The sequence below is a fragment of the Podarcis filfolensis genome (assembly GCF_964270895.1).
Source record: "Podarcis filfolensis genome assembly, chromosome: 5".
Lineage (NCBI taxonomy): Eukaryota > Metazoa > Chordata > Lepidosauria > Squamata > Lacertidae > Podarcis > Podarcis filfolensis.
Window position 1 is genome coordinate 38650030 of NC_139608.1, and position 12707 is coordinate 38662736.

The 12707-nt window shown below is 41.0% G+C and overlaps 1 protein-coding gene across 5 annotated transcripts in view; it reads left to right on the forward strand.

Moving 5' to 3' along the window:
• Positions 1-12707, forward strand: part of MSL2 (MSL complex subunit 2) — a gene marked incomplete at its 5' end in the record, with an annotated part of 28901 nt that overhangs the window by 8580 nt on the left and 7614 nt on the right. For 4 of the 5 annotated variants that reach the window (XM_083616288.1, XM_083616291.1, XM_083616289.1 and 1 more), the window contains one exon: positions 3720-7472. In XM_083616288.1, the coding sequence (XP_083472414.1) occupies positions 3720-5383 (1664 nt within the window). In that variant the 3' untranslated portion in view covers positions 5384-7472. Of the gene's footprint in view, positions 1-3719; positions 7473-8784; positions 8821-10491; positions 10519-12707 lie in introns of those variants that run through there. The other variant, XR_014548758.1, reaches the window with a different exon arrangement.

Consider the following 12707-nt stretch of genomic DNA (forward strand, 5'->3'; position numbering starts at 1 on the left):
CATATCTGGCAGATGATCAGCCAACCTCTGCTTTAAAAACTCCAAGGAAGGGGCATCCATATGTTGGATATTCTGTGTGTGTGTGAATGAGAGAGAGAGAGGGAGAATCATTTGTTCCAGAAACAGATAAGTCATTTCAAGAAGCAGCAGAAGGCTGAGTTTGTTTTGATGCAAGGGTATTTTTTGTGGGAATTGTTCTTTGGTCTTGCGCAGTATGACAGCAAGTACTGATAACTATGGTTCTGTGTAACTTGTAACTTGCTGTGAGTCTCTTGCTTGTGTCTTGTGGTGAGAGAAACACAGAGAGTGAGTCTTGGACTCTTGTTGGACTCTAAGCATGCCTTGACCACAGCAGTGGTGAATGTCTATATATATTTGCTACCAATATGCTTTTATGCCTGTCAAGTAAACTTCTACACTTGACTGAATCTTTATGGCATCCATGAGTGTTTATTGCCTACTGTGTGTACCTTCAACCCCGAAGACACTTCCAAGGAAGGAGCTGCATTGAGATGTAACTCTGCTGAGTATAAATACAGGCACACACACGCAGCAAAAGTGATGCTGGACCCTATCCTTCTAAATCATCCATCAGAGGTTGATGGATTGATCCAACACTATATCCACCTCTTGTGGGCATTTGCTCCATCCTTCATGTGACAGCACTTTAGTTATTTGAAGATGGCTATCATATCCCCTCTCAACCTCCTCTTTTCCAGGCTAAAGGTGCCCAACTCCCTCATCTGTTCCTCATAAGGCTTGTTCGTCTTGGTCACCCTCCTCTGCACATGTTCCTAAACCGTATTATCTTGGTGGGGTGCATGATGGGACAGCACCCACTGTAAGCACCCACTGGGGAACTACAATACGGCATAGCTCCCTAGTTTGTCCTCAATAACGGTTGGGATCTTGAGTCAGCTGTAATGTCTGACCATAGAGCGTGTTTGGTAGACCACCATGTAGACCAGGGTGGTCTATCCCATGGCCTGAGGGCCTCATGTGACCCTCAAAGCCTTTTATTGGCAGTCATCAACAACGTTTGACAACCCGACCCCCAGGAAAGACTCCCCACTGCCTTTCCGAAGCTAGGTAAAGAGGCACTGGGCTTTGGGAAGGTGTGAGGACTCAGACAGGGTCCTAGAGTACACCTGCCTCCTTCCCAAAGCTTAGTTTTCACTTTCTGAGCTTTGGGAAGGAGGTATGGGGTTCTAGGACCCTGCCACAGAGCCTTGAGTCTCCTTCCCAAAGCCTTGCTTAGCTGGCTAAGGGAAGGCAGCAATGAGGGCCCGGGGTGTCTGTCTGTCTGTGTGTACATTTTTTGCCTCTCTCACCCCCGTGCACAGCCTGCGGGTTCTGTGTCAAAGTACGCTTGCAACTGACTTGGTATGAAAAATTGGACTACCCTGATGTAGACACTCTACCACATGCACTCTGGTTGGCAGCAGGAAATAGTGCTGGATCAAATAAAGGCAGTGGGCAGTTGAAATCAGTGGATAGTTGGTTGGGGTAATCATTGGCATCACAGCAGATTTGAAGGTTGTATTGGCTGCGGAGCAGCAAATTCGGTTAAATAACAGCAGAAGAAGATCCATGATGGTAACCTGTGGTCCACAGGTTGCCCTTAAGTGTGTTAAGTTGAGAGTTGATTTGCCTTCATTAAAATTTCAACTCTCAATTAGCAGGGTTTTGTTGTTTGTAATTCCGTGAGTCATTAATAGTAGTATTGTCTAAGATTGCTTCCGGCTCATTTATGCTCTTAGAAAAGTTAGGTATAGAGCTTTTCTGTATCTTTGTTCACAAAATCTCTACTACTTTTGTGGTGGTTATACTTTTATAAATGTAGTAAACTGGGATGGAGATTGTGCTCAGGCATTGCAAGCTGCTAATAAGCCGGCTTTCTTTAAAAATTATATTGCTCAACTTACGGTTGGCATTTAGTAAATGTACTGTTTTCCCTTAAATTAATAACATAGTGGATGATCGTCTGTTCCTATGTGCAGAAATGCACATGTTCAAACTGTGTGTGCACAGGAGGGAGGATGCAGCAGGAGACTGAATTGTCTCTAATTGATTTTTGTGCGTATACATGCAATTTTTCTTAGCCTGCTGCTTCTTTTATGTCAAGCTCTTCTCATTTTAATAACTTGCAGTTTCATTTATGTTTATTTTCCTTCCTTTCTTTAATACAGAATAGGTAATTGCCTCTGCTGTATTTTCTGAGGAAGGGTTTTAGGTCCTTTGACTTGCACCATCAAGTTCTGTATATCTATCTGTGTTTGTGTGTGTGTGTGTGTGTGTGTGTGTGTGTGTGTGTGTGAACACACACTATATGATACACACAGACCATTTTCAAGCATCTTTTATCATTTTGCTCAGATGACTGCTATTTCTTATTGTTTGTTTAACATTAATTGCCTAGCTACACATTATACTTGTCACATGTGAGCTCTTTTTGTAGAGTATTCTGAAGGATTCCCTGCCAAGAGGCAGAGAGCAACATTAGAGGGGATGGTAATTTCTTTTTGAAGATAGATACTACTGGCTCTTTCTGTCTGTCCTCTCCTCTCCTCTGCCTTTTTCCTCTCTTCTTAGCTGCTTGCTACATATCCCTATGATATGGTTAAAAGAGAGACGAACTGTGGAACTTAGCCACTAAGTGGAGAAAGAGTAACAATTCATCCTTCACTGTTTGTGTGATTTCTGCCCCTTCCAACTATCTATCCCCTTGTTGTGGACCCATTGGAACTCTCATCAGCTAAAGCAGCCTTGCATGGTGGGACTGCACTCATGGGGTAAGCGTAGCAAATAGCAAAGCTTCACGTGAAGAATTTATGAGAACGTTTCAGCTTTATATCACAACTATAGCTAAAGTATTAAATAGCAGGTACAGGTATCTTTTGGTTGACATGTTGAAAGTATTGAAAAGCCGATACATCTGATAGCTTTTCAGATGTGTGCGGTAATCTCTTTCTTACTGTCTCCTGGTTTTTGAGCTGCAAGGTAGTGATTGAGTGAAGGAAGATGTGGAAGTGATGATGGACAGACCTTGTGTTCTTTGTGTTATTTTTATAATTTATGTTTGAAAAAAGTAATTTAAAAAACATATGTAAACCACCCCACTAATTTGCCACCTTTTGAACATTAAGGAATACATGGTTTTTTCACCCAATTGTTAATCTCTGTTGACAAAACTAATGTGGGAAGTAGCCCTCTGTTCTTCTTTTCTTACTTGTGACTCAGTGTTGTGTTTTTCCTTTCCCATTTGAAAATAGGATTGGTGAAAGTCTGTGAAATTCTTAATTCAAAAAACTTTCAGTTCTCCAGCAGGGGCAGTACATTTCTGCTGCCAAGGTATAAGTATATTAAAAGAGTTGTGCCACCTTGCTGAATTTACTTAATTTTTGCCAAAGAATTTACTATGCCTTGCCCAAAAAAGTGCAGGGCATTTTTCAAGGGCTTATACCACTCTAGTAAGCACTGGTTTGGTGCAACTACCAAAGAACACATGGGAGGAGCGGGATTTGATCAGTCATTTGCTGATGGTTGCAAGAATTCTGTAATATGAGGAAATATTTGTCAATGATTGCAGAAGTATAGAATCTCCTGGGCTTTGCTTTAATTGTAACAAAGCCAAGTGAATATGGTGGAGCACTGAGAGTGAGAATATTTGTTTGGTGACATATCTGAGTTTTTAAAATACTTTTTTATTTTTATTTTAGGAGATCTGCTGCAAGATCCAATTGCACCCACCAATTCCACATGCCAGCATTATGTATGCAAAACCTGTAAGGGCCAGAAGATGATGATGAAACCATCGTGTAGTTGGTGCAAGGACTATGAGCAGTTTGAAGAAAATAAACAGTTAAGCATTCTAGTGAATTGCTATAAAAAACTATGTGAGTACATTACACAAACACCACTAGCACGGGATATTAAAAAAGCTGCTGAGACTTCTCCAGATCTATTGACTTTGCTTAAAGATGGCGCTGCACTCCATGAAGACACAGAAGAAACATCTGATGAAGCCGTTGCATTGTGTATCACACATTCCCCATCACCTTCAACCTCAGAGCATGCTAATGAGCCTCCAGCATGCCGTTCTTCTGTTCCTGAAAGCACACAGGAGTCTGATGTGAAAGGCTCCACTGTTAATGGGTTGCCCAATTGCAATGGGCTGTCAGTAGATAAAATTGGAGCAAATATTCCTTCTCCTGAACAAGCAAATACAGTTGATGTATGTAGCCCTGCACTGTGCATAGAAACTGACGATAATTCTAGCAATCTTCAGCCTGGCCAGTGCTTAAAAAGTGACGATATTTCTAGCAATCTTCAGCCTGGACAGTATGTAAAAACTGAAGCTATTTCCAGCAGTCTTCAGCCTATCTGTGATGCTGTTTCTCCTAGTAACTTGTGTGTGGCAAGCAGTGATACCTGCAGTTTCAGCAAAGACACCACCAAACCTGGTGATTCTCTTCTACTTAGTGTTGAGGAAGTGCTACGGAGCTTGGACTCCAACACAGAGGTCTGTGGTCCTAATCTTCAACATAGCTTGGAAACCAATATATCCAACGGCCCTTTTTTGCAGCTTTGCCCTCCGCCTCCTAGCCATAGCATGTTCATGTCAATGGGTGCTTCACCTTATGGGATTTCATGTACAGCTGTGACACCGAAGGCGGTAAAATTAAATAGAAAGCGATCGCGTTCCGAAAGTGACAGTGAAAAGGTTCAGCCTCTTCCCATTTCCAGCATCCTTCGTGGCCCAACGCTGGGAGCCTCAGCCCCGGTAACAGTGAAACAGGATACAAAGATGTCTTTGCAGCCTGTAGCAGCTGTACCAAATGGAGGCACCGCTCCTAAAATAGGCAAAACTGTACTCTTAGCAAATAAAGGCATGAAAAAGACTCTAGACCACACCGCCAAGAAACCCCACCCGAAATCCAAAACAGGAATGCTGAAAAAATCAAGAGCTGGCAGTCATGTGCCAGGTGGTCTAACAAAAACGGTGTACAAAAAGCCACAGGAAAAGAAGGGGTGCAAATGTGGTCGAGCCACCCAAAATCCAAGTGTTCTTACATGTCGTGGCCAACGCTGTCCTTGTTACTCGAACCGTAAAGCTTGCTTAGACTGCATATGCCGTGGCTGCCAAAATTCATATATGGCTAATGGGGAGAAGAAACTGGAGGCATTTGCAGTGCCAGAAAAGGCCTTGGAGCAGACTAGGCTTACCTTGGGCATTAATGTGACAAGCATTGCCGTGCGCAATGCCAGCACAAGTACCAGTGTAATTAATATGACAGGGTCACCAGTAGCAACGTTTTTAGCTGCCAGTACAAACGATGATAAGAACTTGGACGAAGCTATAGACATGAGATATGACTGCTGAGTCAATTTTTTTCTTTTTGATCTTTCTCTCCTGCCTTTGGTAGGGGGACTGCTATAATTTTGAGGGCAGCTATGGTTCTGTTTAACTTGCCGGAGCTCCTGCATATAGATCACTTGTATCAAGTGTTTTTCATTGCTATGTTGTGTGTTAGTGTCTGGGAAATAGTTTGACGGTAATTGCGGAGTTACCCTGAAACTGTCTTTAGTTCTTACAGCACCTCATAGTTTCAGATCAAATGCTAATGTAAATGATTTATAATACACAATTACTTTTGGGCAAATATTGACCTTGTACCAGTTCATGCTTTGTGCTTAATCAGAGATTGATTGAATATACAGCAATGGTTTCTAGTCAGTCCATCACAGTTGTGGTAATTTATTATGTACCCATGTTTAGAGTCAGTGTCGCAGGAAATCGGCGTCAAGCTCATGCTGCAGTTGTAGTAAAAATGTCACAGCCAGTCTTCTCATACCACGTTATTGTGGATAGGGAGATTAGTAATTGAGCACTTTAAACTTGTTCAAAAATTAAAGTCATTTTAATTTTCCATCTAGTGTATGTTGTCCTGAAGCAAAGAAAACTATGAAACTGGGCCCTCCTGTCAGATTTGAACACTCAAGATTCTCAAATATATGTTTCTTTTTCTCTAGAGTAATATTTCAGAAATAGTAATAGAAGTTCCATTGTCATGAAGCAGCCTTTGAAGACATTATTATTATTATTTTATTATTATTTTTGGAAGAATTTGCAGATTGATGTCACTAGTCTTTTGCATTATGTGTCATACTGTAAACGCTAATCTTCAAGATATTATTGTGGAGTTCATTATGAAATAGGTAATGTATATTTTGGAATGTGCTAGTTAGCTACAAAATAAAAGCAATTTAATTCTCATGCCAAAATTACTGAGACATCATTGTATATGTTAGTTTCTAGCTGTTGGCAAGAGCATACCTCCTCCCGCTTCACACAAACATGCTTGGAATAATAGCAGCATGATGACACTGTGAGGGCATTGGCATTCTGCTGAGATCCTCCCATGCAGCTACTACTTCAAGAGCCTAGTGCCTGTTTTCCCCAGTCTTGCTTGCATAAATCTGCTCCTATCTGGGTGGAGTCCTGGATGGGATTAGACACCAGCTGGATGCACCAAGAAGAGACACAGCAGGGCATTGGTTGAAAGTGACTAACATGCTGCTGTGTACCCAAGTTTGGAACAGCAGGGATGTGCCAAGCATGGAATTGGTGTGGTGGATGTTGCAAGTTAATCTTGGAGCCCATCGGAGCTGTTCTACCTTCTGCTCCACACACAAGCTTTTGTCTTTAGCTTATTTCCAATTATACCATGAAAGAAACAGCAAACCATAAAGTTGAAAATATACCGCTTTGTATCAATCCTCCTATTGTTGAGATGTGTGCCTAGAACAGGGTTAGCCAGTGTGGTAGCATCCCGATGTTAGATTGCAACTCCCATCATTCCTGACCATTGACCACGCTGGCTGGGGCTGATGGGAGTTGTGATCTACATCACCTGAAGGTCACCATGTTGGCTGCCTCTGGTCTAGCATGTAAGTTCTTCAGTTTGCGTATCTATGGGCTGACTAGAATGGAAAAGATTACCCTGCTATTTTAAGGACAATAGTTCAATAACCTGTTTGAAGAGAAGTGATGCCAGGATTTCTAAAACTCCTTTACATTTGCCATCTAGTTGTTCATTAAGTGACATTGCCAGGGAATTATGACATTAGACACTTTGGATTTGGCACAAAGCATGTACAATGATGGTTACTAGGTCTGAAAAGTAAGCAAAAGGTTTTGGACACCAATTGGATGATGCCTCCTTTTTGTTCTGTAGTGTACCATGGTGTCATTTTATGTGAATGTGGTCAAATAGCGTTTTTGTTGGCTTTTTGGTTTGTTTCCCCCCTGTCTTTTCTGTGGGTAGGACAGGGTGTGTGTGTTTGGGGGGGGGGTTAAAGCCATAGAAAGAAGGATGTGATGTACGTGTTCCGTATGTACTTTTTTTGTTTCTGTTTTGCAAGAAGAGTTGAAAAATATTTTTGATAATGAGAGTAAATGGTGGAAAATGCTCTTTAGTATTCTCGTCTCTTTTTTTTGCCAGCCCAAACTCCTGAATTCTGTGTTTAATTTTGAGGTTTACTATGTCCTATTAAAACATAATTAGTTAAATATTTGTGATTTTTGTGTGGACCAAATGGGATCTGCCGTTATCTTCTTCAGTGTTCTAACCTTTACTTATTAGTGTAAATCCAATTATTATTTCAGTATCTGTAAGAAGACTAATCAAACAAACCAAAAGCCTGGAGTGCTATTCCCACTGCCTGGGTATTTTCTGCAAATGTCTGTAGAACTGTTTTTTTTCAAGACAGCTACTAGTATAGTTCTGGAGCTCCAATATGTCATGAGTATGCCTTGGTCCCCAAATGTGGGAATGATTTCAATCTATCTCACAGCTATACTAAACAGTATTCCAGTAGCTGGTGATTAAAATCAACTGTTCTTTGGAACTGCTTATTGGAGATTCCAGATCTTTAATGTATTGCTGGTGGTAAATTCAGGTTTGTTTTAAAAACTAATTTTCTTCTACACTGCCAACATTCTTAAACTGTGTATTAAAAATTGAGCTGATTAATAAATGCCATTTTTTAATTTTTATTTTGTTAAACTACCCAGGGAAACAATTTGATACCATTTAATACTCTGAATACTTGGTTTCTAAAGGAGACTTTTTGTTTCATTTCATTAAAAGTTGTTTTGTTAATTTCCTGCAGCTTCAAATATTTAATAAAGCAATGGGGATAACTCATGTTGGTAATAAGAGGACTGTCAAATCAATGATCTTGCATCCCTATGCTTAGGTGCCATTTTTTCTATGTTGCTTCCTAGACTGCTTTAGCAAAGAGGTGCTTCTATAGTCATTTGCCAGAAGGAACAAGAGGATCACTTTGGGCTGCTTTGCATATACATTATCTTCTTTTTTTAAAAAAAAAATGTTGGTTGAAAAATAGTGTTTGTAAAGTACAACACAAGTGTTTTTCCCATAATAAAAAACACTTGCACTGCACTACAGAAATTACTGCCACGTAGGAAAATTACTAAAACCCAAGCATGGAGTCAAATGAAGAAGGCAGAAAAAGGCACTTTGGAGCAGCTGTGAGCACTTGAACACATTTTTAATTCTGGATTTATGTATCGGACCAGGTTTGTGTGATCCCAAAAGAAGTCCAATTGTGCAGAAATCAAGATTCAGGACAGGCAAAAGAATGTACCTCTTTACGCAGCACACAGTACAGGATGTAGCCATGGCTTTAAAAGAGGTTTATACGAATTCATGAACGATAAGGTCATCAGTGACTATTTATGTTCTCCCTCCATTTCAGGCACTGCTTTTGAGTACCAGTTGCTTGGATACCCAGGTAGGGAGAATGCTGTTACGCTGTCATGGCCCTCTGATTGGCCACTTTGTGAAAATAGGCTGCTGGACGAGATGGGGTTTTTGTTTGATCCAGCAGGCATTTATATTAATATGCTCTTACCTAATACATTGTAAATACTTCAAAATCAGAAAGGGTACTACATAGGCATTATAGATGGTAGCCGAATCTCACTCTTGAAGAAGAGTCGCTGCTACATTCCTAATTGCTCAAAAGCAGCACACCTGCTACCCATTGCTATCTGAGCTGTAGATCCAGGAGACGTACTCCATGGTGCAATTTTTTCTCTAGGGCAGTGTAACCTACCTCCCCTGCTTGAGCCAAGACTTTTCACTGATTTGATGAAATTGAAGAAATTTAATAATTAAAAATACAACAGGGTGTTGCTAATATATTGGCATTTCACTCCAAACTAACATCATTTTACCCAACCACTGTACATAAATAGCAGGGAGGGCAAGAAAGAAATCTTAGATTAGGCTACGAGTGGTTATGACAACAGTTGCTCTGAGCATGCTTCAGTAGGTAAAAACAACCATCTCAAAGCAGTGCCAATTCCGTTAGGTTCTTTGATGGTCTGTGATGCTGAGAGATGCTATAGTCCAGTGTAAATGGAACTGTTTAGTCATACAGGAATAAACCTGGATGAGCCTTGGTGTCACATAACGCTCCTCTTGCAGCACAGCCACAAGGAGATGTGAAGCATCTGCTTCCATTTTTAATACCTGGTCTGTTGTTATATCCATCAAGGACAAACTGCTTAATCTCTGGTTTCTTAAAACAAGCCAGGGTCACACCATGGTTTCTTATCCTGGCTTGTTCCAAGAAACCGTAGTTTAACCACAGTTCCCAGGTCATAACAAGAAACTCCAGTTAATTTAAACCTGGAAGCCTTGCTTATAAAGTCCTTTATCATAAGCTAATAGCATCTGCAGTTAAAGGGACACGGGTGGCGCTGTGGGTTAAACTACAGAGCCTAGGGCTTGCCGATCAGAAGGTCAGCGGTTCAAATCCCTGTGATGGGGTGAGCTCCTGTTGCTCGGTCCCTGCTCCTGCCAACCTATCAGTTTGACAGCACGTCAAAGTGTAAGTAGATAAATAGGTACCGCTCCGGCGGGAAGGTAAACGGTGTTTCCATGTGCTGCTCTGGTTTGCCAGAAGCGGCTTAGTCATGCTGGCCACATGACCCGGAAGCTGTACGCCGGCTCCCTCGGCCAGTAAAGCGAGATGAGCACCGCAACTCCAGAGTCGGTCATGACTGGAACTAATGGTCAGGGGTCGCTTTACCTTTTTATCTGCAGTTAATGGTGCAGTCACAGGCAGTAATCCAACTTGACCAGATTTATAGAGCAATTCTTTACGTGCTTATTTGGGAAGTGCTTACCGGTGGTATGCAACTAAGTTTTATGGACCTAACTTAGAATGTTCATTAATTTCAATGAGTCTACCCTAAGCAAAACATAGTTGAATACCTTCCAGAAAGGAAGAATAGTATAATAAACATCTTTATTAATTTTCAGAAAACTTAAGTGACAATATGACCTCACATAAACATCAAAATGAAAATATAAATGAAAACAATAATGACAATGATAATAACCCCCCAATTTACATTCAAACATGTAATTAACCCTCTGATATTGCATATCTCAGGTACGGGGAGAGCACAAAAGGAAATCGGTAAGTACAACCGAGCAACTACAAGAGAGCAAGCAGTATCACAATCAAGGTAACGGTCTGATTATTTTTCCTCTTCACATGTTCAACAGTCCAACAACAGAGCCTTGTAGAGATTTTCACGACTGTAGACAAACCGTCAAAGTATAGAACCCAGAGATGAGTGTATGCCAAAGGAGGGGAGTAACTTTATTCTACTTCATAAACAATTTTAAAAATCCCTTTTGACCTCTCCACACTAAGTGTCTGGGTCAGTTTTTCTAGAAGTACAATTTGCCTGATTTGGTACCAATGCTCAGTATTTGCCTCTTTCAAATCCTTCCAGTGTCTAGCCACATGAGATCTGGCTGCCACTAATAAATGGCTAACAATTGTTTCCATTATGGCTAACAAGTGTTTCCATTATAAGTGTAAGTACTGGCCTGGAAGGCCAATTGTGGCATGAGATGAACCCATTGGCCTGTGATGAAACTAAGTTCCTGAAACAATTGCACCCAAAATTCCCGCACCTCTTTACAGTTCCATTACAAGTGGAGGCAAGTGCCCATATGTCAACTCCAACTTAGAGGGGAAGTCTGGGTACGTGTAAGATAAATCTCCTTAAATACTGTCAGTGGAGAAGTTTTAATTATGCCTTCCTAGCAGTTGCTGCCAGGTATTTAAAGGGCAGCTTAGACTACAATGTATTACAGTCCTCTTGATTATGATGTTAAGGCCATGTTTCCACAGTTGATTTTTTTAAAAAATATATTTAATAGTGTACAAACTGTAAAAAGAAACACTTTAAAATCTGGCACACAATATTTTTAAATACCAATGAACAGCATCAATTGCCATTTTTATATATTGGATACAGTATCTCTCATCGCTATTAGACTATCAAACAGCTTTTGCTCAAATTGCATGAGCTGGCAAGTAGCACTCTTTCTTGACTGCCAGTTTCAGAAGGAATTAATATTTGAAATGCCGATGAAATCATGGGAGATAACCTCGGTATTAACAACCCTGCCCTATGCTTCCAGACTCTGAACACTGCCATAATAAAATGATTTATGATCTAGAAAAGTGAGTGCAATTTATGCGTTCAGGAAGGAGGGATTTTAATCGGGATTCCTTCTGCTATGGTCTTTGAACTAACACAACGAATGCTGTTTTATTCTAATTTATGTTAATTCACCCAATAACCTGGCTCTCTAGTTGGGCTCACTGTTTCATTCTGTCTTCTAAAATAAAAGACTGATACCACATTTCTTATTTGGTTCACCTCATAATAAATCTCAACATTAAGGGCATCCCTTCCTGAGCTGGTTTAAATAAAATGGATTTCCTAATCAATGGCAATTGCTGAACCAAAGATAATTGTTTTTTCCTTTGCCATTTCTGAAGCTGCTTCTTGGGGACCCAAACTGGCAGGGTTTGAAAGAAATACAATAATGTTTTAAAAAATAAGCATCATGAGTCCCATTAGACAGTCCCTGATACTAAGATTGATTCTTCCCCATCTAACTACATGTTTATTAATTTGTTGTCACACGTTCCCATAACTGACTTTCTATAACTTTGATTCCTTGTAATATATATTCCCAAATACCAAATCTTAGAGTGAAACAGCGAATCTGAAACACAGGGAAGAGCTCTCTGAATCTTGGGTGTATGTAAAAAGGTAAAGGTAAAGGTACCCCTGCCCGTACGGGCCAGTCGTGTCCGACTCTAGGGTTGTGCGCCCATCTCACTTAAGAGGCCGGGGGCCAGTGCTGTCCGAAGACACTTCTGGGTCACGTGGCCAGCGTGACAAAGCTGCATCTGGAGAGCCAGCGCAGCACACGGAAACGCCGTTTACCTTCCCGCCAGTAAGCGGTCCCTATCTATCTACTTGCACTTAGGGGTGCTTTCGAACTGCTAGGTTGGCAGGTGCTGGGACCGAGCAATGGGAGCGCACCCCGCCACGGGGATTCGAACCGCCGACCTTTCGATCGGCAAGTCCTAGGCACTGAGGCTTTTACCCACAGCGCCACCCGTGTCCCATGTTTCCACAGTTGATTTTTTTAAAAAAGATATTTAATAGTGTATGTACCTCCAGCTTATTAAAGCTGGATGTATGTACCTCCAGCTTATTAAAATTAACTTGGAACCTATTCACTTCCTCAGAAGTGCGGAGCCCTTTTTAAAAGCTGTGCCACCACATTTAACGA